General features: G+C 37.1%; 2 protein-coding genes across 2 annotated transcripts in view; one reads left to right on the plus strand and one right to left on the minus strand.

The window, feature by feature from the left end:
• Positions 1-1,613: 1,613 nt before the first annotated feature.
• On the plus strand, positions 1,614-27,059 carry rhoq (ras homolog family member Q). Its single transcript, XM_072265005.1, has 5 exons — positions 1,614-2,192; positions 2,467-2,525; positions 7,396-7,560; positions 24,243-24,338; positions 25,833-27,059. Exons 1-5 carry the CDS (start codon positions 2,048-2,050, stop codon positions 25,986-25,988), a joined length of 621 nt encoding a protein of 206 aa, XP_072121106.1. The 5' UTR covers positions 1,614-2,047; the 3' UTR covers positions 25,989-27,059.
• pigf (phosphatidylinositol glycan anchor biosynthesis, class F) overlaps positions 25,730-27,739 on the minus strand; it is a 67,821-nt gene continuing 65,811 nt past the window's right edge. Inside the window, exon 5 of the mRNA XM_072265004.1 lies at positions 25,730-26,544. Coding sequence (XP_072121105.1) covers positions 26,431-26,544 — 114 coding nt within the window. The 3' untranslated portion in view covers positions 25,730-26,430. The remainder of the gene's footprint in view (positions 26,545-27,739) is intronic.

Below are 27,739 nucleotides of genomic sequence, written 5' to 3' on the forward strand. Positions count from 1 at the left end.
TGTTTATATCATAATAAATTCAACAAAGGTGAAAATATATTGCTTTTAATAGATCAGCTTTGCAACTGGAAAATGAGTCACTAGTCTAACTGTATCCAATAATCTGCACCACTTAAAGTGGCAGCTGGGAAAGTGATGGGGACTTCAGGTGAAGATTCAGAGTTATTTGTGTGAATGGAAGAAAATAGTGTTAGTTCTTCAGAAATTAAACTGCAGGGAGTTCTATTCCAGAATACAACCTTTACAAGATTGCAAACTTTCAAATTGATGCTATTTACACAAAGAACATTCAGCAAATGGAGAGAGGAAGAAAAGCTTCAAATCATAAAAACATTTATAACCTGATCTCACCAGATTTAGTAGCATCCTCATCTATAATAAAAGTCAGATGATGGTTCAATGGGAAGGAATGGACAGAAATGAAGACCTGTGCAACACATAGATCTTTAAATATATATCAAAATGTGAATTTTGCAGATAAAGGCCAGCATTTACTGTTCACTACCAACTGTATCTTGATCTTCCCAAATACATAGGTGGAGCCAGACCTGAAAGATTTTATGACAACACAGAAGGATTTTTGAAGAATGAGGGGAGCTGTCATTGAAACCTATCAAATGTTGAAAGGCCTGGACAGAGTGGATATTGAGAGGACTTTTCCAATAGTTTTTTTTTAGGGGGGAGGTGGAGTCTAGGACCAAAGAGCACAGCCTCAGAATGCAAAGATGTCTTTTTAGAACATAGATGAGACATAATTTTTTTAGCCAGTAGGTGGTGAATCTGTAGAATTCTTACTGAAGACGACTGTGTAGGCCAAGTCATTGGGTATACTTAAAGGAGAGGTTGACAGTTTCTTGATACGTTACGAGGCGAAGGCAGAAGCATGAGGTTGAGATATATTAAATCAGACATAATTGAATGATGGAGCAGGTCTCGATGGGCCGAATGGCCTAATTTGCTCCTACTTCTTATGGTCTTACGGCCTTGAATTTAAACTCTCCAGTTGCCATAGCTGAATTTGAAATCAGGGATCTGGATCGAAAGTCTACACCTTTAGAGATTTGCCTAGTAACAACCAGTACACCACAGCACCTCGTACTGGTAAAGTGGGAGGGTCACTTTCAGCCCTTCCACTTTTGAGTTTTTAATAGCTCAGAAAAGCAAAAATTTATCTCATGAATTTCGAATAAGGCGCTGGAATACAGTTTTAAAAATGGGTGGCCTCGCCCTCTGAAAAAAACAATCTCCCACTGCTGGGAGGCGATACGAAAACTGTATTGTGATCACTTAGCATCAACAGAACAGATGATAATGCAGGAAGGAATTATTTCACTAACGTGCATTTTTCTTAAAGAGAGCCCGCAAATTGCATTCTGGATTTTCGGAGTCGCTGTGACTCCGTTTTAAATCTCAGCGCTGCTCTGAATAGATGAGGTCACTTTATTGTCACATGACATCTGCAGAAATGATACAATGACTATCTCGATTTGTGCTATGGGAAGCACTCGCCCTCTTTCTCTCTTCATTGGCTCGCTGCTCCCCAACCCGCTCTGCTGACTGGACAAGATGTACGTCAATCATCCGGCATCCCACCCACCTCCTTGCTCAGGCTAAGTTCGGCTGCTTGTACAGTACAATGCTACCGGAGTGAAGTCAGTAGACTGTGGGATAGCGAGAGCAGCGTGAAGAGAAGCAAACTGTAGTAGTGTGGAGTTATAAATATTGACATTCGTGCTGCATGAGGAAGGAAGTCCAGATGTGTCAAACTCTGTTTTAGAATAGTGAGTGCGAACAGCAGAGCTCCTCGCTTGTGTGTTACAGCGTTTGCCCTCTTGACACATTTGTATCAGTCGGATTAAGGCAGGGGAAAGGGGGCGGGGGAATCTCCTGGCAGTTCTATTTGTATTTGTTTTAAAGAAATAGTTTGTTTTGTTATTGGGGGAATGCAGTTGTTTGAGAACCGCTGTTCGGGTTGAACATGTGGAAAATGGCACCTTTGACATGTCCCGGTGGAAAGATGATTCGGAAGCAATGAGCTGCCCTTACCATGGCCAATGGAACCGGTCCGAAGAGTATGTTAAAGTGCGTGGTGATCGGTGACGGAGCGGTGGGCAAAACTTGTCTGTTGATGAGTTACGCTAACGATGCTTTTCCTGAAGAATACGTGCCAACTGTGTTCGACCATTATGCGGGTATTGTATATTTTTATATATATATAATTTGTTTTCCGTTTTTTAAGTTTTTCCTCTAAATGAGTTCCTGTTATAAGGCTGAACGCAAACTTTTGGGAAAGTTTCAGTGAAGTTTCACTGTCTGGTTTGAGCTTTTTTTTTCAACCAGACGTCTGCCTTTTTGATGCATGTTCCATCCGCTATTAATTAAAAACATTTGTTGTACTTTTCTGTAAAGTTACGATAATGTTTCATTGAAACTAGTAAAATGTACATTCTTTTCCTGTTTGAACAGTCACTGTCACAGTGGGAGGTAAACAGTATCTCCTTGGACTTTATGATACTGCAGGACAGGTGAGCTAAACCTTTTAAACTTTTTTTAAAGTCTAATTTCAGGAAAAGAGGGAGTGCTTGACTATTTCTTGTACGTGGCGTAAGATATATGTACTTTAAAATGGAGGCATTTGAGTCCATAATAACTATTTGATGACTTTATGACTGCTATTTGCTTTTATCTGGGGATAAAATTTTTCTTTGGCTAGAATTCCCTGTGAGATGGTATACTTAAGTTGTACTCCTGGCAAAGATATAAACAGTTACACAAAAATGTTGGAAATATAATGGCAAGTTCAAAGCATATAGTGTTACTAGAGCATAATCCTCCTCAGCTTTAGCAATCAGTGGCAAAGAAGGGACAGACTGAGAGTTATAAATTGTTGTTAGCCTCTCAAAAACCCAGACCTCAGTGACAGCCTCCCCAGGAGCTTCAAGATATTGCTGGATTTGTGCCATAAGTACAAATTAAGTTCTTTGTGGAACATTACGGGTGGTATTTCACAGCATAAGGACCCTTTAATGTTGAAATTCATGTAATGCTGCATAACCTTGGAGATCCAGAAACGGATCAGTTGCAATTGCAGAGGCTCAGTACTGAAGGAGCTAAATTGTTTCCACAGGCTATTTTTCAGTTTTAAATGCTTCAGTATTTTTCTCACCACTGTCAACCAATCCAGACTTGTTTTACCCTCAGTTATTTCTTGCTTTGTATCTAATGTAACAATACTTCTTTGCAAGTCTTTCCCTCTCCTTTGCTTTGTTCTTTTTCTATCATTAAATTTCATTGGCTACAGACTATTTGCAGATGCCCCATTATTAGTCTGTGGTATAAAATCTTTTTCTGCTAAAAGTGAGAAGGAACATGCATCCAAGTCATGAGTGTTTCTAGGAAACTGCAACTCATTATGTGCAAGAGGTTTTGGCAGGTGAACTTAAATAGAAACAATTATTATAAAGGGCTATTTTTTCCTGATGGTGTGTTATAGTTTGCCAAAGGTAGGTCAAAAAGTTATGTAATGTGCATGTCAGTATATCGTTAATGACAAAAGAAGTAGTAACTGCCAAATATGCTGTTAGATTTTATGTTATTACAAAGAAATTAACTTTGGTTTTATGTCATATTTTTAAAATCAAGCTCTATGAACGTATAATGCTGTTATTTCTGAATACTACCTTATCTTTGAGCTGGCTAATGTGCGTGCTTTGTCTGTAGTTTTTATTCAGTATTAAATGGTATAGTTTCCAAATTTTAAGTTAATATAAATTTTGTTTTTTTTAACTAAATGTTCTAAATATAAGCAATAAAGAACTGCAGGCATTTTCTTCATTGACATCTATATACTTTGATAATACATTTATTTTGACTTTGAAATGGTTGATCAAAATTTGATTCAAATAACAGATTTCTGTTGTAACAGAAAAAGATAAACATACTTTTGAAGTGCAGAATTTTGAACTTCAAAAATACATGTTTATATAATTCAAATTTAAGTCATCTTGAAATGAGATAGATAGACTCAAGTGCTATACTCCACAATATCTCAGAAGGCCTTATAAAGAGTGAGATATCTGGCCTTTGGCCAGTCAGATAAGCATGGATTCAGAAGTTCCAGAATGATATTAAGATGGGTTTTTAAACTTCTCAATAAATCAGCTTTGTTTAAAAATTTTGATTTCAGTCACTTTTAATAGAGACCTATCATTGTTTTTCTGATTACAACAATGCATTTGCTTAGCAGAAGATGATAATGCTGTCTATTTCATATCACTGTAAGACTAATATTACCTAGCTTTGGTTATTATGTGTTCAATTGCAGTAGTTGCTAATCTATATACAACCTCATGTTTGTGTTTATTGTTTGTCAATTGGAGCAAGCACAGACAACTAATAAAGCAATTAATTTATTTGCATTCTGAAATTGTTTTGGAATAACATGTTTTAAAGTAATAGTTAAGAGGCAGGAAAAACATCAAAGCTAATTTATCTAACCTAAATTGTGACTGTGATAATCAAGATGACAGTTGACTATCATTATTTAGTAGTAAATTTGAGCTTTCAAGTGAGGCTATATATTATCTTCAGTTGTGAGCTAACCAACTTTATCACATGGTATTTTGAAACCTTGCATCATGCAGTAGTTTCAGTAGTGTGGACTCATTAAATACGTTTTAATATTTAAAACTGTGCACAATGGAGTGTCTATTTGAACAGCACAATTAATAAAATCATGCCTATTTGATCTAATAGTATGCTCATTTTTTTTGTTTTGAGTAGGGCCTGATTAGACAAATGGGATTTCTCAACCAGTGTAAGATTTTGGAAAGCATAAATAGTTCAATAAATAACTCCAAGTTTAAATTCCATTATGTTTCACTTTGATTCACCTGATTCTCTTTTGTTCATGTTGATTTACTAATGTAAAGAAGCAGAAACTTGTTTTCTCTTTTGTTTCCCACCCCTACTGTTCTTTAAAATTATTCCAGGTTGCAACATAGAAAACTGTAACTATAACTGCATGCATTTCAAGAGAATGTTTCCTGCTGAAACTGGATTCTGATTCACCAAACATCTGCAGAAAGCATGTTCTCACTTAGTGTTAGTTTGTACAATTGTAGATGGGAGTTACAGTGCTTTCTTTAATTTTCAAATGACATTGTATCCTGGAAGTAACACCCCACAAAAAGAATCTTCAAGGAACTTTTCAAATCAGCTGAATTCAAAATCTTATTGAGAATTGAATCTGCTTCTGCGTAAAACTTTAAAATGTATACTACCTTTGGATTTAAGATGATAAATTCCTTTCCACTCACACATTCTATGCTTTTTAAAACTTGCTTCATAAGTTATTTGTTCCCAAGCCATCTATGAATTGACATTTTGATATTTGTAGGACACATGCTCTCCATCTATTTTTGTCATGCAGATGGTTTTGATTGACTCACCCTGCCATGATTAAGATTATGAGCATGAAAGCAACAGATGGTCAATGGCTTTACAATTGGTAACCTAACAACTTTAAATTTATATCTGCTTTGGTAGAGTTTTCTCCTGAAGATAAAAATATTATTAAACTAGCAATCACTATGTTAGGCCATATTAATGTATGTCTAACATTTGTGCATTATGTTTCAGAGCCACCTTGTGCCTATAAATATAAGGTTTTATTTTTCACTACTTTCCCATGTTAAGCCTCTGAGTAGGGTTTTGAATGTCTGTCTTTGAATGATACAGCATATGCTTAGCTAGCTTTTAATCTACCCTGTAAGTTAATTAAATGTCTTTTTCTCTACTTTCATATTACTTTTTAGCAATTCTACTTGCAGTTTGGAATGTTTTGAATTATCTGACATCTAAATTATATACTTAAGTGTGCTTTATTACATTGGAGTTGCAATAGCTTCAATTACTTGTCAAAACTGTTGAACTAATGAATTCAGATTCACTTTGTTCAGCAGCTTCCAATGATACCATAGTGTAAATTAATTGATGTTCTTGGAGGAATATTTGTATTTGGTTTGTTTTTCTTTCAGACCTCTTATTATCCTTCTTCAGCTTGAGTCGCATGGAGGAATAGGAAATGTTACACTGCACCCTAATTTGTCCCTTGAATGTAAAATTTGTGTTGTTAATTATGTTGGGTTATAATTTTCAATAGCAAATAACTCTCAGATCAAAAATTGAAGATTTTATAGGCAAGCTGCTGTAACGTTGGTTTGGAACTTTACATAGTCCATATTGCCAAAGGTTCTTGTTAAAAAATACCTACAATCGTATGTATGTTATGATTAACCAGTTGAAAAATATTTTAAGCTGTATTCCTTGTATAATTTAAACTTGATTTAATTTTTACCAGAATTATTTTGTGCAGCACTGTAGGAATAATTTTTTTCGAGGATGTACTTCAAATCTAGAAAATAGTATTACTGTGGCCTATGACTTTTATTCATTCATAGCCACTGGAAAAATGATTTGCTTAATATTTGCACGGCCATCAGCTACCTTTATTTCTAGTTGATATCAAGTTACCAACTTGTGAAAAGTGATCAAATTAACTTAAATCATTGCAACCCCAATCTCTCTGTGTTTGCAGCGTATATTTTATAAATTATATATGTTACTTTGATTGGAATAACAATGCTATTTTATTATACTGTATTATTCTTATCATACACCTGTGTATATTAAGGGAGTCTGTGTTCCATCTGTCCAGATACTTTAACACTTAACATCAGGACTATTAAATATGAAAATTAGTTGCAACATTGCTCAAATGTTATCATATGGTGTCTTTTGATTTGCTTATCTGTTTCATTTCCTGGTTTTCTTTTCTAAATTAGGCATTTCAGCTGGTTGGTTTCTGATAGTGCCACAACATGGAATAATTGTGAAACAATTCTTCTTCTTCTGATTTATTTTTTCAGGGGAGGGATGATCAACAAAAAGCATTGCTAAAGTTGGATTGTAGGAGAAGGTTGTTGCATTAATTTCTGTGGAACATACATTGGATTCTTAATGCCATGAAAAATTTGCTAGGATATTATACAAACACCTTGTTTAGTCAATATTGGTTGTTGCGGCTTGCAAAATAGCTCACATTTGACAATTAACTTTTCAGGTGTAAATGAATCTGTTCTCCAATAATTTATATTATTTAACTTGTACTTTTTATACACATATATATCTCACTTATTTTAAGTCAAATTGCTTAATTTTCATTCACACAGGTCAGCTGTATTGTGAAGAGAAAGGGTACTGTGTATTGAGCCTCTTGATGTAGGATCAATATATAACTTTGTCATCTATCATCCATAAAGATGGACACTGTCTCCATTTCCCAGTGTGTATTTTGGCCTTTACATAACATTTGCAACTACTCTTCATTCACAGGAAGATTATGACCGCCTGAGACCTTTGTCTTATCCAATGACTGATGTCTTCTTGATCTGCTTCTCGGTTGTGAATCCAGCATCATTTCAGAATGTGAGGGAAGAGTGGGTCCCTGAACTTAAAGAATATGCACCAAATGTTCCATTCCTGTTAGTTGGAACACAGGTACGTCAATTTCACAACATAAAATAACTTGTTCTGAGAAAATTTGTTCAATATTTGAAAATAGTAAGTTAAAGCAAGCTTTGTTACACATAGATCAATAGGAATTTTCAGTCTTAACAAAGTAGATCTTGGGTTCCCTTCCCCTGAGTTTGGCAGTCGGAACTTGAAATGTCTTTCCTTAACAGGTTTCACCTCCCAACCAGATGTTTTTGGTTTGCTGACTGGATTGGCTTCATCATCTGGCACAAAAGAATCAGTGTTAGATGTAGTGAACCAGGCATTTACTTTTGTGTGTGTTTTCAATGTTATATACCTTTGTTGAGCTGCTGTTCTTCAAATATGCATTAGTGAAACATGAAGCCACATTTGTGGCAGTTAGTTAAATCCTGGGCTGCACAACTTTTAACAGATCAAAAAGTTTTGGGAGAGGGAATGGAAAATTGGAAATAGTTAATGCTCAGTGTGAACACCTATGGTAGTATACTTTTAACCCCATTTGAAGTATAAAATGTAACTTCAGTTATAATATAAACACATTTCCGAGAAAATAAAAAAAGATGCTAATTTGAGTACCCTGTTTTTAATACTTCACATTGTTTGATTCACATGATTTAGATTAGATTAGATTAATCTTTATTGTCATTGTGCTGAGTACAGATACAAAGCCAATGAAATGCATTTAACATCTGACCAGAAATGCAAAGAATAGTGTTATTTACAAAATAACTGCGAATAAAAAAAGTGCTACGGCACACAAATATAAAAGTACTGAGACAGTACAATACGGATGCAATACTACTTAGCGCTGTGATGAAAGGTTCAGCAGTGTCACGGCCTCAGGGAAGAAGCTCTTCCTGTGCCTGCTGGTGCGGGAGTGGAGGCTCCTGTAGCGCCTACTGGATGGGAGGAGAGTAAAAAGTGCAATGCCGATTAATGTAGCAAATATGCAAATTGATGCACAAGGAATCTTTAACAGTTCCATGACCTTAGTGGTTTTGTTTTGTTGGATTTAATTCACAAGGTTTTATCCTTTAGTAACTTTGCAGATTGTATTATGTGGGCTAAGGTTGTTTTCATTAGTGGGTGGTTCAAGGAGTAGAGAACATAAATTTAAAACGGAGTAAATGTCACAAGGAAGATATGAGGAAGATTTTGTTTTCATTCAGAGAAGTTATGATCTTGATCTCACTAGCTATAAAAGTGGTAGAAACAGAATTGATCAGGGCCTTCAAAAAGGAATTGGATGGGCATTTGAGAGAGAATAATTTGTAGGACATTAAAGAAAGCGTATGGGAATAAAGTTGGAATGGCCTTGTTGGGACAAATGGCTTCCAGTGCTGTAGCGGTTATATAAAGAGGAGAATCACATTCTTGGTTAAATTATTTCAACCATTCGTTTTCAGATGACTGCTGGTGACAGAAAATTATTTGAAATAAAAACATGTCTTGAATTTGTTGTGAGATAAGGATAGTTTAGTTTGGAAATGCTCCAAGCCTATCTGAACAAAATTAAATGGCAAGTTGTGCAATGTCACTTACATTGGTGCATGACTAATGCAAAGTTAGTTCTCTGTTTTATTGATGTTATATGTGAGTTGCTCTGTATTAATGGTGATCTATGTGTCAGTGTTTAATTGAATATCACAATATTAGACAACAAGCACTATAAGAAGGCCAATCACACTGTAAATATCGGTAGTGTAACCTACTGTGTGAATCTCTGATTTAGTAAGAGGATTCCTGCTTCTAAGTCGGAGACTGCGGATTTTGAGCAATACTGGTAACCTGACAAGTGAGGATTAGAAGAAGGTCCTTAAGTTCTGGCACATCACTCAGAGTGGTATCCATTTCCAAAGAGGAGAATTGAATGTGGTCTTTCCTATGGTGAAAATGTTTTGGCTTTGAGATCTGGGCATCACCAGCAAGGCCAACATTTTTTTTGCCCTTGGGAAGGTAATTGCTGCATTCCTTCTAGTGAAGGTAACTCTGGAGTGCTACTTGAAGAGTACAACAAGGCTTAGACCCAGAGACCATTGAAAAATAGTGGTTCATTTTCAAAGCAGGATGGTATGCAAGTTTGGAGAGGAATCAGCAGATGACTTTGTTCCCCAATGCTTAAGGTTCTTACCTTTCATGGTTTTAGAGGTTGTGGGCATGGATTTTGTTTTTGGAGTAGTCTGGAAAAGTAACCATGGAAAAGTTTGTAGATGATGCACACTACTGCCACAGTGGTAGATAGGACACCCAACGTGTTTGCTTTTGAAGCGGCACTCTTGCAGGCAAGTAGGGAGTTGCCAAGAAGCAGTGCTCTAACAAATTGTGGTTTGAAGCAATACTTTTATGGTGTGTTAATTATTATTAACAACATAATTGAGCACAATGAAGGAAAATTGAAATGCTTATGGTGACTATTGTAATCTCTTGCTGGCTGCCTTGAATGGTATGGGCAGTAGGCTGGGAGAACTAAAACGTGACTAAGGAGTGAGCTGTTATTAAATTTTTAAAGCTGGGGAACAACCAAACATACTTCACCCTTCTAACAGGATAAACAATCAATTAGTTTAACTATACAGCAAGATAATAACAACTTGATGTTTGAGCCTTTTAAAGGTGAAACTTGTTTTTGCTTGAAACCAACCAACAGTGAGGTATTCTGTTCTTTATCTAAATTGTATATTGTTTCTGCATCATTTGGAAGAATGAAGCAGGCTTCAATTTGTTTTTTTTTAAATCTATTGTCACTTTATAATGGGCTGGAACTTGCTGAGAGGTGCCAGCAGGTAGTATCTGATAAACCTCCAGCAAATTCAGATGTGGAAATCACAAATTTGCTGTTGAGTCACAGTATCAGGTTCTGTGCTCTAATGAGGCACTCCTACCAACCTACTCAATTTCTCAGCTCTAGGAATCTGCTCCCTGTACTGGCAGTAGATTGATGCAGCAATAACAAACTCATTTATTTGAATCGCTGCAAGAGAGTGGTTAAAAACAAGATAACTTAATATTTTAAATTAAAAATATGAAAACAGAAAATGTTCAAAGCAATAGGTGTTTCCAGGATTTCCTCTTTTTAATTTCTGATTTTCAGAATCAGTGTTCTAATATTTTGGTAAATCAGTTTACTATTGTCACATGTACTAAGGTACAATGAAAACCTTAGATTTTGTGTGCCATCCATGCAATCATTTCCTCACATCAGTACATTAAGGTAGTACAAGGCAAAAAGCAATAACAGAATGCAAAATAAAGTGTTAACAGTATTTGCTGTTAGTTATTTTGAAATGAATGAGTGATTTCAAGTTTTAAATGTTTTAATTGAATTCCTAGGTCATTTGAAGCATTCAGGACAATTTTGCAAATCCAGGCATTGAGTTTACCAGTTACCAGTTTTTTTTCTAGCTGTTGCATGGCAGGAATTGTGCAGTTGCCTCCCATGTGATAACATTACCTTGGAGCAATAGGACCTTGCTATTTTGGATGCTGAACTTCTAAACCAGTTAATTGGCACTGGGAGATCCACAAAAGATAAGTATAGGCTTTTGCTATATGTCAGTGTTGAGCGTTTCTGGCTCACTATCCACAACCCATTGGTTTTGTGCAAATGGCATAGAACAGACTGAGTTTTAAAAAATATCCCCATGTCTGACAAATCTAATAGTGAAAACCATTTGAAAACTTGAGTCTATTAATGTCATGTATAATTCTTGCTTGAAAGCACAAGAGCAGGTGTGCTCCATTTGGACTTTGGTTTGCTCCACCATTCATCAATATGATCTTCTCCTTCAGTGTCACCTCCCTGTAATATCCCCATCCTTGAATTCCCTAACCTTCCAAATCTTGGCTATCTTATTTGAATGTACTTGATGACTGAATCTCCATTTGGAGAATTCCAAAGATTCATGAACATCTAAATAAAGACATTTCTCCTCTTAATTCTAAATGGCCTGTCTTTTATTCTAAGATCTTGATTCCTTTGCCTTGGTAAGATATTCAGCCAGTCAATCTCTGTAAGAATCATGTACATTTCAGTGAGACCTTTTCTCATTTTTCAATACTCTAGAGAATGTGGGTCTAGTGTGTTAATTTTGTTTCTTTGGCAAATCCACCATGTTTGGCAATAGTCCAGTAAATCTTCATTGTACGCCCTCCTAAGACAAGTATATCCTTTACTTTTGGGAAAAAAATTTGAAATGTATTGTTAGATGGCACAGTACGGTAGCTGTTAGTGCAATGCTTTATAGTGTGTCAGATGAAAGATTAGAGTTTGATCCCCACTATTCTTTGTAAGGAACCGGTACGTTCTTCCTGTGACCGCGTATGTTTCCCCTGGGTGCCTCCAGTTTCCTCCCACATTCCAAAGACGTACGGGTTTGGGTTAGAGAGTTGGCTTGCTGTGTTGGCAGTGGAAGGGTGATAACACTTGCAGACTGCCCTGCACAATCCTTGCTGATTTGACACACAAGACACATTTCAAAGTGTCTTTTGATGTTTCAATGTACATGTGACAAATAAAGCTTACCTTTACATATATAATATTCCAGGTGCAGTCTCAGCAAGGTCCTATTTAATTGTAGTAAATAACTTTACTCATGTACTCATCCTTTGAATAAAGGCTAACGTGAAATTTCTCATCTTCATTGCTTGCAACACCTGCATGCTAACTTCCACTGATTTGTGTACCAAAGACACATGGTTTCCTTTGGATGTCAGTGTTTTCCAGTCTTCACATTGCTTTTCTTTTCGTGTGCTAAAGTGGATGAACTCACTTTTTCTCAATATATTCCTTCTGCCATGTTCTCACCCATTAAGTTATCCTGTTCCATACATCAGGATGCAGCAGCCATCCTGGGTCCAATCAAAGGTGTAATCAATTTTTTTTAACAATCACAGGGCACTGCTGGGTACTAAAAACATTAAGTTTGCAGTTCTGTCCCATCAGCAGGTTGCTCAGTAGCTATGGAGCTGGATTTCTTGCAGTGTTGTCGCTTGGAGTTGTGGCAAGGCAGTGCGAGTGATTGCTTTGGACGTTTTCATTGTGATTGCAAGACCCCTAATGGACATTAGTAATGTAGAATACTGCAAGTCCAGTTCTCTCGCTCATCGGTGAGACCGGCAGCAAGGGAGCTGCGTTGCCTCAGCTGTGGCGCGGACTAGGCTCTCATGCGATGGGGTCAGCTGTTGCAGCCGCCCGGGGGTGGTGTGGGAGGGAACTGTGGGCGCACTGGCTTAGGGCTGGCCCCTCGTATTGATGCTGCTCTGCATTGTTTGCTCGGTGGACCAGGACAACTTGCCATCAATCTACAGGCCATGCCACTGGGCTATATGATTTGTTTTTCCTTTGTGACTGTGTTTTTCTGCTACTGTAACCATTTGTGCTGTTGTGTGCTGTTGGTAATATGCTTTGCACCTTGGCCCTGGAGGAACACTCTTCTGTTTGGCCATATTCACGAGTAGTTGAATGATGATTAATTTGAAATTGAACACCCTCTTCCATACAGACACCGAGTTTTGTGTGGATTTGGAATATCCATAAATACCCTCAAGTCAGTTGTTGTGGTAAACTACTGCTGAATTAAACCACTCCTCTACACTCTGTGAGACAAAAGTACTCTCATAATGTTGACAAAAAGTTTACGAAATATGACTTGCTGACAATAAAGAAACAGGGATGTAAAATAGGAGATACAGTAAAGAATTAAAAAGTAGAGAAAGCTATCAAGGCCACAGCAACATTTTGCATTTGAATAACATTTTATAACATATTTAAGCATCCCGGGATAATTTGCAGAATTTGATTTCAATTTACATCTGGACACAATGGGACATGTGATCAAAAGTTCATCACAATGTATACTTGCAGTAAGATTTAAAAGAAAGGTGGGAGTAAAAGCTCGTATGTGAACCCTGGATTTGGATTGCCGTGGCTGCCACTGATACATTAACTAAAGGGAATATCAGTAGTCGAAATGGGAGAATTTTGAATTCACAGAAAATGTAAATTAGAGGAGATCTGGGAGAGAACTATAAGGGTTAGCTGTAAAGGAAACAAAAAGATGGTTGAAGCTTTGGCAGAAGCTGAGCTTGGGTAGGGCTGAAACAGACGAAGTTACGGACGTGCAATTGATGGGCCTCAGCGAAAATATTGGATTGGAGGTCATGTTGAGGAATATAATTGAGATGCCATAGTGGGGCTATTGTAACATTAAAAGAAAAAGTAAGATAGTAAACGAAAATGCTGGATAGGAAAATGTTAGAACCATAGAGCCCAAACTTTGAGCTAGCTTAGATGGGCATCTTCATGGGTATGGATGAGTCATTTTTGTACTCTGTTACTCAGATTGTTTTGTATCAAGCTATTGGTTTATCTCTGTGAATTTTCAAAGAGCTCTTGATAAAATTATACAATGCATTAATTTACTGCATATTGGCCTCCTGTGGGAATGCTTCACTATCAGAACAATGGTAATGATTTCCTGGTAGGATATAAAAATCCCACTGCCGCTGTGCTTTGGGCAGGTGCGTTCTCCCAGGAATTCCCAGTGTAATTGTTATTCCATCATCAGCATTATTTCATCATCCACTGGCGATTCCACTGTTGCAATATCCAGAGATCATGAGATGGAAGATGTTAATAGACATTGTGTGTGTGTGTTCATTCATGTTCCTACTGCAGTGCCTGTCTCCAGTCACTCTGAATCATGGACTGAAACCTTTTGCTTTTATGACCTTTTGGCAGCTGCTGTTCAACCACCAGTGCTTATTAAGAGAAATCATGCACCAGCATTTTCAACTCTTCACTTTAGTAGAAGGAAGTTGCCCTTGATCCCAAAGGGACCTCCTAATGAGAAGTATTTTCAAGAGTTGATGACTCAGTGATCTCATTTGTTTGCTGCTCTTAGTAAATGTTAGTTTTTGGAGATAGCTAATATACTGGTCCATTTGGAATGCTTATGTAGTCAAAGTTTAACAAGGTGATGCTTAAAATGATTATTACGGTACATTCTTGTGCCTTTTTTGAATAGCATAAAGACTTTGGGGGAATATTGAGATAAATCATGGAGTCACATAATTCCTAGTCTCTGATATGATCTTGTAGCCATACTACTTTTCCACTTGAGGTTTTGATCAATGATGATTTTGAGAGATTTGGGGTAATGTTTTTTATATTATGTTGAGGTGGTTAGCCTAAAAATGTATATTTGCTGCTTATCAACCCAGCTTGAATCTTGAGATCTTGTTGATGTGCACGTAGATTCAAGCTGCCTTATTATCTAAGAAATTGCATAATCTGCATTATTTTTAAAACATTTTGTGAATTATTTGAAGGGAAAGTGTTATGGTGGAAGTTTTAATTTGAAAGACTTAAAATTGGCACCATAAAGGCTAAATTATGGATGATATAACCTTAGTTAGGGTTTAGTTTCACATGGAAGGTGCCCATTGAGATTCTGGTAGAAATTGTGCTGCAGAAGATGGATCAGCTTACACATGCTATCTACAGCAAGAAAAGTTAGCTGTTTTACTTTATAAAAAGCAACTTGAATGATTCAGGAACAGTATTGCTTCATAGTATTCCTGAACGCTATGTTTGTCTTCGACTTCTTCATCTGTTCTAATCCTAAAGTTGTGAGATAATTTCATACCATTATTTAGGAGGAAAGCAGCCCATCATTTTTCATCAAATGGGTGAGCAAATGTGTATGGTCTTTAGAGTGTAGCGAATCCAGAAGGGGAATAGATAGAGTGAACGCACTCCGTCTTTTCCCCAGGGTTGGGGAATCAATAACTAGAGGGCATTGATTGGTGATATGTGGAATTAAGTGCCACAGGAAGGTGGTTGAAGCTGGTACAATAACATTTAAGAGAGTTTGATACATACATGGATAGGAAAGGTTTAGCAGATTATGGGCCAAATGCTGGCAGATGGTACTTGCTGGGATGAACATCTTGGTTGGGCTGAAGGGCCTGTTTCTGTCCTGTATGATGCTAGGTGTGACCTACCCCAGATACTCAACCAAGTAATTTTTATTAATACAGAACCCCAATTTCTGGATGTCCTGAGCTTCTTGTTCGAATGGGTTGCAGGCTATTCCAGGCCCAAAAGGACACCTGAAAATATATGCATCCTGCTTTGCATTTAGATTTTGATTATTTTTTCATAAACATTTGCATTTAGTAGAAGCAAATTTAAAGGATGTGCAAATACCTTTTCACTGTATTAGATCGAAACAGATTTGCTACTGACAGAATGCAAATAGCAAAATAGTCCCTTTCTGAGATGGAAATAAGTATTTAGTTTGTGAATTAGTCATTTACAGGGTAAGTTAACATCTCAAAATATTTTACCAACTGCCCCAAGTTATGAAACAAATGACCTTTGACGGTTGTAAACGGAATAGGGTTTGGTGTATATATGGGTAGCACAGTGGGCACATTGAGTTGAGCTGCTGTTTTACAGTGCCAGAATTCTGGGTTCGTTAGTGATCTATGTGGAGGTGTACCAGGTTTAACCACCTGTTTTACCCATTTCCACTAAGTTCTCTAGTTTCCTCTTGCATTTTCAAAGACTTGAAGATTGGTAGGTTATTTGGCAATGGTAAATTAACTCATGTGTAACTGAAGATTATAATCTGGGGACAGAGTTATAGAGAATGGTGGAATAATAAAAAAGGATGAATGAAGAATGAATTTAAAATGTATAGTTGATAGCATGGACTTGATGGGCTAAAGGTCTTATTTCCAAGCTGTGCTGCTCTATGACTCTATGGTTGAACTATGCTTAATTTTGCAGATCTCAAACTAAAGAAGAGGTGGAAATTGAAATATAATTAAAGATAGAAATTAAAATATATTTTCTAAGCTTTAAATAACAAAGTTGCAGTGTACTTATTTGCTTAGAAAATATTTCTAACTGCAGCATTTTTCAGAGTTTCTGGTAATGATTGGAAAAAGTTACTTTATTGCTTGTAATTATTTAAATGAAGAGTTAGTTAACCACCAGCTTGCGACTTACTATTTGAAGGGCTGGAAAAAGGCTTGTTGTGTTGCACCAGGTTCACAGTGTACCAGATTTAGTCTAGACACATGAATATTTATCAAGGTGAGAAGACTTGTTTTCAGCATTAAGTAGTGCCAGTGAAAATACTCTAATCAAAATATTGCCTCTAATTTGCACTAATTAAAATTATAAACATTAACACATTAGCAGATCAAGGCATATGGGAGATTCATTAACAAAATTGTTGTGTGGGCAATTCCTGTGTGAAACTGCTAATGATAACTAAAAATTCGGAGGTGTGGTGTTTTTTTTGGAGGGATGATTTAGTCCTGTTATCTTTTCCTTTTCATGTTTTATCATTTCAAACCTACATCTTTTTCATCCTCTGGATGATTTTCCCATTGCCTTAAGTGTATGGTACAAGAAAATAGCTTAAAGTGGGGAAGAAATGATGCAAATAAGAGTATCTGAATTGAATAACAAACTTCCCATAGGTAGATAATTGATATTTAAATTGATTTGCTGTACAATTCTTTAGGAACTGTTGCCTAGTCATTTTGAATTTTTAATTAACTATCTTTTAATAAACATCTTGACTTCAGTTATAGATTTTGACCCAAGGATATTTAACAATTAAAGGCAAAAGCATTTTGGTTTGAAACCCTCAGGAATCCACACTTCAAACGGTGTTTAAGCTAATGAGCAATGAAGCATAAATTGACACAAAAAGGTTGGTGTTTCATAATTTGTTTTCATCACTATCCAAAGAATTGGAGATGCACTTTCTTAATGGGGGAAAAAATGAATTCCAAATGGTCAGGAAGGTACATTTCGTTGGTGGTCAATGCCCCACATTTATTGTAATTCACTTCCTAGTTTTCAATGATTTTAGATTCTATCGTCTGCATCTTCTTTGATTTTTCACTTGATGGTTTCATTTCTAATTGGGGGGGGGGGTGGAAATCACTTTAGATCTTCAAGCTCAGTTTTAGTCCTGACCAGCTATTATCTCCTGGCAGCCACATCACTTCTTTTAACTCCAAATGATGGGTATTTTTTAAATCTGTGAACAATGAAATTGTGATTTTTTTTCCACCCTTCAGTGTCATTTTAATATGCAATTAAGTATAAGATATGCTAATACATTCTATGTCTATAAAAGTTTAAAAAATATGGGAAATGGTTCATATTAAATGTTTCTCAATTTTTAAAAAAATAGCAACTTGTGATGTCTTATCTATGAATAAAACCTGTAGGAAGTAGCAATGTGACAAAACATGATTATGTCTGTGGAAATGCAATGGGATATTAATAATCATGAAAGTTGAAAAAGTGTGAAATTTGTACCACAGAAAATGCTTGAGGAACTCAGTAAGTCAACTTGCTAAGTTCCTCTAGCATTTTCCATGTTGCTCAGTATTTCTAGCATTTGCAGAATTTCTTGTGTTTACAATTCACATCACCAACGTCCAGCGATATAGCAAAATAGATTGCCAAAATAGGAGAAAGATACTTAAATTTTGTGTAATATCTATTTACACAAGCAATATTCTGCTGTCAGTATTCAATTTTGAAACTCATTTGTGTTCTGATTTTAATGCTTGTTGGTTGCATGCTTCATATAATAGATTTTAAGCAGGTAAAGCTATTCCCCTTTCATACACTATCATCCCTGAAAATGCAGCTAAGAAGTTAACATTGACTCTATATCACATTTGGATAAATGTGTGTTGTTTGTTCTTTTTGTTTATAAATCTCTTTCCAAAAGAATGGGATTACAGCAGTTTTAGTCACTGTCAAACAATGACCACAAACTTCTTACATTAATAACTTGTGGTAAAATATTAGGAATCGTTTTTCTATATATGGGCATTCTAGCACCCTGTGAGTTTTGTTTATTTCTGTAAAGAGACCATCTAATTATAACTGGAGAAGAAACTGTTGCATAAATGCCTGCCTTTCATCAGACACTGAGCTGTGTTTTAAATATGATGTTCTCGGCATTGCTTATATGGCAAGTTTCCAAAACATGAAATAAGAACTTTATTTTTCATTCTTGACTACTTTGATTTTAACTTTTTTTGATTATTTTAAATGACTCACTAGGGTGTTGTATCATCATTTCAAAATTCTAGAATATGTAATCACTTTCAGTTACCATTCTTCTAAAATCTATGTGACTGATTCACGCTTGGTGCAGAGCACGTTGAAGTTAATTAGATTACCATAAAATCATTTGTTACCATCTTCATAATGACAGGAGCTTTATAGTTTTTCTGATAAAGACAGGGCACAGAGACAGCAGGTCTTAACACTGTCAAATTTAAGTATTAATAAAGAAATTCAATATTATATTTACAGATTTGTAAAGAAATATTAAACAGGATTTTTTTGTTATTTATATTGAACTTGGATCTTGGTGTTAATTTTGCCAAATAGTGCAATAATGAAGAACAGTTTCTTTTTAACTTATAAATTTAAAGTGAAAAGCTGATTCAGAGTCAGATAATTCAGAGTACGTGTTCACTTGAAAGTGACAAACCAGATTTCATACTTTGAAGTGGGCTAGGAATGGTGGTGTTGAAGTGTGTCTTTCAAGGATTAGGTGATTTTGATTTGTTCCCTACATCTAAATAGGTAAGGAAAGTTCCTTTTTTTAAAAAATTTACTTGGAGATACAACACAGTAACAGGACCTTCTGGCGCAACAAGACTGTGCTACCCAGTTACACCCATGTGACTAATTAACTTAGTAACCTGCATGTCTTTGAAATGTAGTAGGAAACCTAATCAGCCAGAGGAAATCCACATGGAGAACATGCAAAATCCTTATAGGTAGTGGCAGAATTGAACCTAGGTCACTGGTGCTGGCATAGTGCTAGGCTACCATTCTGCTCTTTAACACACTCTCAACTTTACAGGTTAGTGCTTTTTCAAAACAACTTTGTATGTAAAAATATCTTTTTTCCCTGCTGTAATAAACTCTTTTGGTGGGTCTAAATATGCAAATGAAGCAATGTGATCTAACTTGATTTCTGACTGTTTCATTAAAATCCAAGTTGATTATGATTCATAGACACTACTTGCATTTCGTGTGCTTGATTTTTAGCGAAAATACAGGTATTTCAGTGACTTCATCTAATATTTAACAAGAGTGCAATTTTGACTGTGTTTGCGGTTTGTGCGCAGATAACAGCAACAGTAGAGGGGGCCATGAACTGACGTGTCAGAATGGGAGTGGGAAGATGATTTGAAATGGATAGCCACTGGGAGATCTCAGGAGCCATTTCTAACAGGATCCCACCACCAAGCACATCTTTCCCTAGCCTGCACATTCCATAGGGATTGCTCCCTAGTCCATTCGTCACTCCCCACTGATCTCCCTCCTGGTACTCGTCCTTGCAAGTAGAACAAGTGCCACACCTGCCTCTACACTTCCTCCCTCACTACCATTCAGGGCCCCAAACAGTCCTTCCAGGTGAGGCGACACTTAAGCTGTGAGTCTGGAGTCATATCGTTGAGACCTGATGTAGACTGGGAGATTGCTTCACCAAGCACCTATACTCCATCCGCCTGAAAAAGCGAGATTTTCAGGTGGCCACCCATTTCATTTCTACTTCCCATTTTTCATTCCAACATGTCAGTCCATGGTCTCCTCGACTGCCGTGATGAGGCCACACTCAGGTTTGAGGAGCAACACCTTATGTTCTGTCTGGGTAGCCTCCAACCTGAAGGCATGAACATCGGTTTCTTGAACTTCCAGTAATTCCTCCTCCCCGCCCCTTCACCATTCCCTTCTCTCTCCTTACCTGCCCAACACCTCCCAGTGCTGCTCCTCTGCCTTCCCTTTCTTCCATGGTCTTCTGTCCTCTCCTGTCAGATTCCCCTTTCTCCAGCCCTTTATCTCATTTGCCAATCAACTTACTAGCTCTTTATTTCATCCCTCCCCACCCCCCCCAACCTTACTCTGATTTCTCAGCTCTCTTCCAGTCCTGATGTCGGGTCACAGCCCAAATGTTGATTGTTTATTCTTTTCCATAGATATTGCCTGGCCTGCTGAGTTCCTCCAGCATTTAGTGTGTATTAGTTTGATTTCCAGCATCTGCAGTTTTTCCTTGTTTGCGATTTGAACATATTGAACTATAGCATAACTGAGCAATAACTCTGCGTGCCACCTTGGCTGAACAGAGGAGCACTTTTAGTAATAGACTAAGACAACTGTGCTGCTCCAAAGAGCACTATATGAGGTCATTCTCACCCTTGGCCATTAGGCTCTATAATGAGTCAACCTACAGCCGGGGAAGTGATGACCCCTTCTGCTAGGCTCTTTGAGGTAACTTTTTAAAATTCTTCCTTACTTCTAATATTTTTATATCTGTGCACTTGTAATGCCCTTGTGACACTGTAATTTCCTTGGGATCAATAAAGTCTCTATCAATAATGAAACTCTACACAATTCTTCATTTTAAGGATAAGTGGACCACTCAGTCATTAAGATCTTTTCTGAATCTTGACCGCGATGTCAAATTCACCATATCCTTTGATTTCCTGCAGTCAAAAAATAATTGATCTAAGCTTTGAATATATTTGAAAAGACTGAGCACTCCTAACCCCCAAGGTTTACATTTCTAAAGATTTCTGCTCTTAAGATTAAGTACAGTGGCATGCAAAAACTTGGGCACCCCGGTCAAAATTTCTGTTACTGTGAATAGCTAAGCAGGTAATAGATGACCTGATCTCCAAAAGGCATAAAGTTAAAGATGACACATTTCTTTAATATTTTAAGTAAGATTACTTTTTTATTTCAATCTTTTACAGTTTCAAAATAACAAAAAAGGAAAAGGGCCCGAAGCAAAATTTGGGCACCCTGCATGGTCAGTACTTAGTAACAACCCCTTTGGGAAGTATCACAGCTTGTAAATACTTTCTGTAGCCAGCTAAGAGTCTTTCAATTCTTGTTTGGGGCATTTTCACCCATCCTTCCTTGCAAAAGGCTTCTTGTTCCATGAGATTCTTGGGCCGTCTTGCATGCACTGCTCTTCTGAGGTCTATCAACAGATTTTCGATGATGTTTAGGTCAGGGGACTGTGAGGGCCATGGCAAAACTTCAGCTTGTGCCTCTTGAGGTAGTCCACTGTGGATTTCGAGGTGTGTTTAGGATCATTATCCCGTTGTAGAAGCTGTCCTCTTTTCATCTTCAGTTTTTTTACAGGTGGTGTGTTGTCTGCTTCCGGAATTTGCTGGTATTTAATTGAATTCATTCTTCCCTCTACCAGTGAAATGTTTCCCGTGCCACTGGCTGCAACACAAGCCCAAAGCATGATCAATCTACCCCCGTGCTTAACAGTTGGAGAGGTGTTCTTTTCTTGAAATTCTGCACCCTTTTTTCTCCAAACATACCTTTGCTCATTGCAGCCAAGAAGTTCTAATTTAACTTCAGTCCACAGGACTTGTTTCCAAAATGCATAGGCTTGTTTAGATGTTCCTTTGCAAACTTCTGATGCTGAATTTTGTGGTGAGGGCACAGGAAAGGTTTTCTTCTGATGACTGTTCCATGAAGGTCATATTTGTGCAGGTGTCACTGCACAGTGGAGCAGTGCACCACCACTCCAGAGTCTGCTAAATCTTCCTGAAGGTCTTTTGCAGTCAAACGGGCGTTTTGATTTGCCTTTCTAGCAATCCTACGAGCAGTTCTCTTGGAAAGTTTTCTTGGTCTTCCAGACTTCAACTTGACCTGCACCATTCCTGTTAACTGCCATTTCTTAATTACGTTACGAACTGAGGAAACGGCTACGTGAAAATGCTTTGCCATCTTCTTATAGCCTTCTCCTGCTATGTGGGCATCATTTATTTTAGCTTTCAGAGTGCAGCTGCTTAGAGGAACCCATGGCTGCTGATTGTTGGGACAAGGTTTGAGGAGTCAGGGTGTTTATAAAGCTTTAAAATTTGCATCACCTGGCCTTTCCTAACCATGACTGAACAAGCCATAGCCCTAACAAGCTAATTAAGGTCTGAGACCTTGGTAAAAGTTATCTGAGAGCTCAAATCTCTTGGGGTGCCCAAACTTTTGCATGGTGCTCCTTTCCTTTTTTTCCCCCACTCTAAAATTGTACAAAACAAAAATAATACACTAATCTTGCTTAAAATGTTGAAAAGAATGTTGCATCCTTAACTTTATGACTTTTGGAGATCAGTTCATCTTCTACTCACTTAACTGTTCACAGTAACAGAAATTTTGACCGGGGTGCCCAAACTTTGCATGCCACTGTATCTCATCTCCAATTCTTTTGTTCCCTAATTTTGAGGCTGCGCCCTGTGGTTTCAGACTCTTCATCTTGGGGAAATGGAACCTAATTTCACTATAGTCTGCTTTTATTCTTTTGAACACTCTGTAATGTGTAGGCTGGTAGTCTTGATCACTCCTTTAAGGCAAAATAGCATCCCCACAAATAATCAAATACCTGCTTTTAATATACTTTAAATACTGTCCTTGTTATCTACTGACTTATTACCTGTCATTCATATGGACAGCCCTCTCCCATGTGTGGGACACGAGGGTAGCAAATACCCGTATGGTTTGGCAAGCTGAAAAATACATGCAAGTTTGTTATAGCATTGGAGATATCAATGCCAGTGGCATGAGTGGTTTTTTCAGTAACTGGTGAAAAACCTGTACTGTTAACCCTTGCAAATAAGGAGACTTAATTGTATAGAGGTAAACACATACAGTACATACTGTAGTGATCTCACCAAAGGCCTGTACTCTTACCAGTAATCCTTGAGGAAGTGGGAGGTTATTCCTACTACTCTCTAATCTGTATTATAATTTAGCACATTCGCAGCTATATTTTCTTCACAGCTTGCTGGTTCTTGTGATTTTAGTGTCATCTTGTAGATGGTACATTAAAAAGCTGGGGCCTCAACACTGATTCTTTCTGGTGCCTCACTAGTTCCAGCTTGTTAACCTGCAGTTTACTCATCCATTCTTACTATTGTCTATTTAGCTAGTCCTTTCCCCTTTTCAACTGTAAGCCTTTCCTTGCACTACAACTGTTTCATTTTAATAAGAGTCTGTTGAAAATTTGGATATGCCATGTCAGCACATAGCTGTATCCACTACTGGTTACTTCCTTAAACTTGGGTTTGTCGAACATAATTTCCTGTTAATAACTCTCAGACTTCAGATGATTTAATTACTTTAAAAGAAATATTGTACCACTTTCAACAAATACCATTGGGCAACTCTATTTTCTGACTCCCATCCCCAAGTCATACTTTTTACCTTGCAATCCAATGAATTTCAGAATCTAGGGAATTCTAATTTTTACTGTGGCATCTACTACAGAACTGAATGTTTTGACAGTTGAATGTTCATCACCCTAGAAGCCAAGAATTGTAATTCTTCCAAAATGTTCCCCATTTTCTTTTCATCATTTGTGTAAACATCATTGGTCAAACCATCGTCATACTTACTATCGTCTCCTTAAACTTGTGTAAAACTTTAGTCTGCTTTAATATTGTTCGTCAGATTTGCTAGTACTGAATTCAGTTGGCTACGAAAGGTGGAGGGCAACTGCAGATCAACACACCAAACCCACTTCATTGGAGAACTTTAGAAAAACTGTTCCGCACAATTTGAGTTTGACAACTTGCAAATTCAAATATTGCAATGGCTTGTTTTTCAGATTGACCTTCGCGATGACCCAAGAACTTTAACTAGGCTAAACACCTTGAAGGAAAAGCCTGTGTCTACAGAACAAGGAGAGAAATTGGCAAAGGGGGTACAGTATTCCAGTTAATAGTGATTAATATTTAAAGTGTATCTTTTACCATTGAAGTCCATCTTACTCTGTTTTTGAAAGATTCAAATTTTAAATGTTTTGCTTTCCTTAAATATGTTTTTTTTTAAATAAGTTCAGTTTTCATCAGAAACACTCCATTGTTTGAAAGCCAGGCCATTAGCTCAGATTCCTGCAACACAGCACAGGAATAATATGAACCAGGACTGGTGCTGTGTGAAAGAACATGCCTCATTACTGTCATACTGTTATATCTTCTGAATCTGAAATGGACAAATTAACATAAAAAAGCTATTTAATTTGAGCAATGTTCAATCCACTTGATCGTGGATGCATGAGCAGCTCCAGGAAGAGGCAAAATAGTAGTAGAGACTCATTCTAGGTATGTCCAAATTCTTTCCTAAATTTATCAAACATATCTCCTTATCCTTGCTTATAATTTGTTCCATCTCTCCAAGCTTTATATCCTGCATGGAATCTGTGCACTAAACTTGCATATAAAATAGCCAGGATGAAAATTGGAGAAATAAGTGCTTTAGTTTTGTTTGACTTTATCGCAGATGATTTTTGGATTCTCGACACTTGCTTTTCCCATCCTCCTGAACCCCCACACATAACCCAAATTCCTTGGGTTCATTTTGCCTTAGTTGCAATTTGGTACTTGCAGTTTTCAAGTTGGTAGAGTAAAATCTAATTCAGCTTTTGAACAAGGCTGATATGTCCTCAGGACCTAGGATTTTGTGCATAGCTACAAAAACCTTGGGTAACAGCTCTTACAAAGGCATGCTTCTTGTACTGGCTTGGGTATTCACTATTGGCTTAAAGACACTGTTATTTGTTCAACTACAGGCTGTATTCTAGTTGTCCAAACTTTATCCTACATGCGGTCTGAGCACTAAATTTGCATATAAAAAAGCGTAGACGAAAATTAAAGAAATTAGTGCTTTAGTCAAACATCTATTTTTCCCACTGAGGTTGGGTGGGACTGCAACTGGAGGTCATGGGCTAAGGGTGAAAGGTGAGAAGTTTAAGGGGATCACGAGGGGAAACTTCTTCACTCAGAGGGTCGTGAGAATGTGAAATGAGCTGCCAATGCAAGTGGTGCACGTGAGCTCAATTTCAACATTTAAGAGAAGTTTGGATAGGTACATGGATGATAGAGGCATGGAAGGCTAGGGCCCCCGTGCAGGTAGATGGGAATAGAGTGTTTGAATGGCTTGCATGGGCTAGATGGGCTGAAGAGCCCGTCTCTGTGCTGTACTTTTCTACAACTCCAAAGTACTGGATTTACCTTAAGTAGATAGGGGGGAAAAAAGTCAAAACTACAGATGCTTGAAGTTTAAGGAAAACAAAAAGCTGCATAACGCAAGTAGTTTCTATAGATTATACTTTATATTTATATTCAGAACAAATGCTTTTTCTGCAACTTCAAAACTTTTACAAAATGTAACCCAATTCCTTTTACTTATCTGACAGATTGGGGCATATTGCTATGTGGAGTGTTCAGCATTAACACAAAAAGGACTGAAGACTGTTTTTGATGAAGCCATAATAGCTATTCTAACTCCAAAGAAAAATGTTTTGAAAAAAAGACTTGGATCAAGATGTATAAACTGTTGTATGATCACATGAGGATACAAGAAAGGTTGATCCAGTCCACTGTGAAAATCCCTCCAACTATAAAATAAGTGCTTGTATTACATATGTGTTCATTGCAGCTAAAGATGAAAGTTATCTAGATTTATCAAACTGCACAAGTTTTGTACTGGCCAGAGACTGGGGCTGGGAGGTGGGGGAAAACAGCAAATAAGTATCATCTGGAGGAATTTATTTCCTGGTAAGGTACAATGTTAAGATTCTCAGGGGTCATTTCATTTGCAAAAGCTACATATTTTATTTCCCCTCTTTACGAAAGAAAATAACCTAAGGATTTCCAGAAAATATATATGTAGTCTTGGAACACATGCATTCAAGTAAACACCTTACTTTACAAAATACTGCGAAATGCCCATATGCCATTCAAAATAGAGCTAGTTTAACCAATATATTACAGCACTATCACCAACTGCTGAAATCATCTGCATTTGTATGTGAGGTGCTTCCTGTTCCAGTATATCCATAAAGGCGCGATGACAAGACTGATAGTGAATCCAAGTGTTGCTCCAAGTGTACAGGAAATTGGCCACACCTGTGAGAAGTAACAAATACATAATGTTGGGTTGCACATGAGGAAACTCTTAAGCACACTTTTTTTGCCTAACCTGGCTCTAATTAAAGTGTAAAATTAAATCAGTACAGAATAGTCAGATTTGTTCCATATTGCTGTACTCTTGTGCAAATGGAAAGAGTTAAATGATTTTTGTAGGTTTGTTCCCATCACTGCAGCCATTTATACATGCACAAACATTTTTTTTAGAAAGCCACTTTTTTTTTTGTAGGTTTTGCCTACTTCAAGTGTTATTTAAAAAAATGTTAAACACTAACTTATGCCATGCCTGTATTAATCAAGATCTCTCGATTTTGAAATGTATATGAAAGACCCTCTTGGTAAAGTATGTGAAACACAACTCCCAAGAGTTTGAAGCTACATCTAAAGTTTGACTCCCTCTTCCTAATCCCTGCCCTGAGTGTAAATAAGTTAGATGCTGAGGAATCAACTTTGTAATGTTGTTTGATACGAAAATAAATTTTATTATCTCAGTGCATTGTGGGTCACAGTCATTCATGCTGCAAACAGAAAACTTGTTCATGTCAATGATAGAACAGTACTTTTGTTTTTCAGCTAATTGGGCAGAAAATATATTGAATGAAGTTACTAAGTGGAGTAAAACAGCTGTCATAAACATGAATAAGCCAGCAGAGTATCCTAAATCATTGTCATCATCCTCCTGTTCCTGAGATTTTTAAACAATAAAGTACAGAGGACATTTGTTTTATTGTAGATTCACATATTTAGGGGTGATTTAGATGTTTATTTTTCTAGATTGATTTAACCAAATTTATGAAACACTAAGGCAGCTTGTTAAATTAGAGAAAATGAGTTTTGTAGTTTAAAGGATTTCAATTAAAAATCATGGGAAAGAATCGACATAGTATTCATTGGTCTATGTACTTTAAAAGTTAAATTCAGAACATAGGGAGAAATCTGACAAGGCCAGTGGGGCCATAGAAACTCTGCTCTGATGGAGATCAAAAACGGGCACCCAGCTTCACTAGCAAAGAACAATTTTCTGGAGGAACTCAGTTGATCAAACAGCCTCGATTGGGGGGGGGGGGGGGTGGAGAAGGAATTGATGATAATTCCTCTCCCGTCTAAAGATCTGCTTAATCTGCGGAGTTCCTCCAGCAGATTCTGTTGCTCCAAATTCCAGCACTTGTAGTCT

Source organism: Mobula birostris, chromosome 8 (genome assembly GCF_030028105.1).
Source record: "Mobula birostris isolate sMobBir1 chromosome 8, sMobBir1.hap1, whole genome shotgun sequence".
NCBI lineage: Eukaryota > Metazoa > Chordata > Chondrichthyes > Myliobatiformes > Myliobatidae > Mobula > Mobula birostris.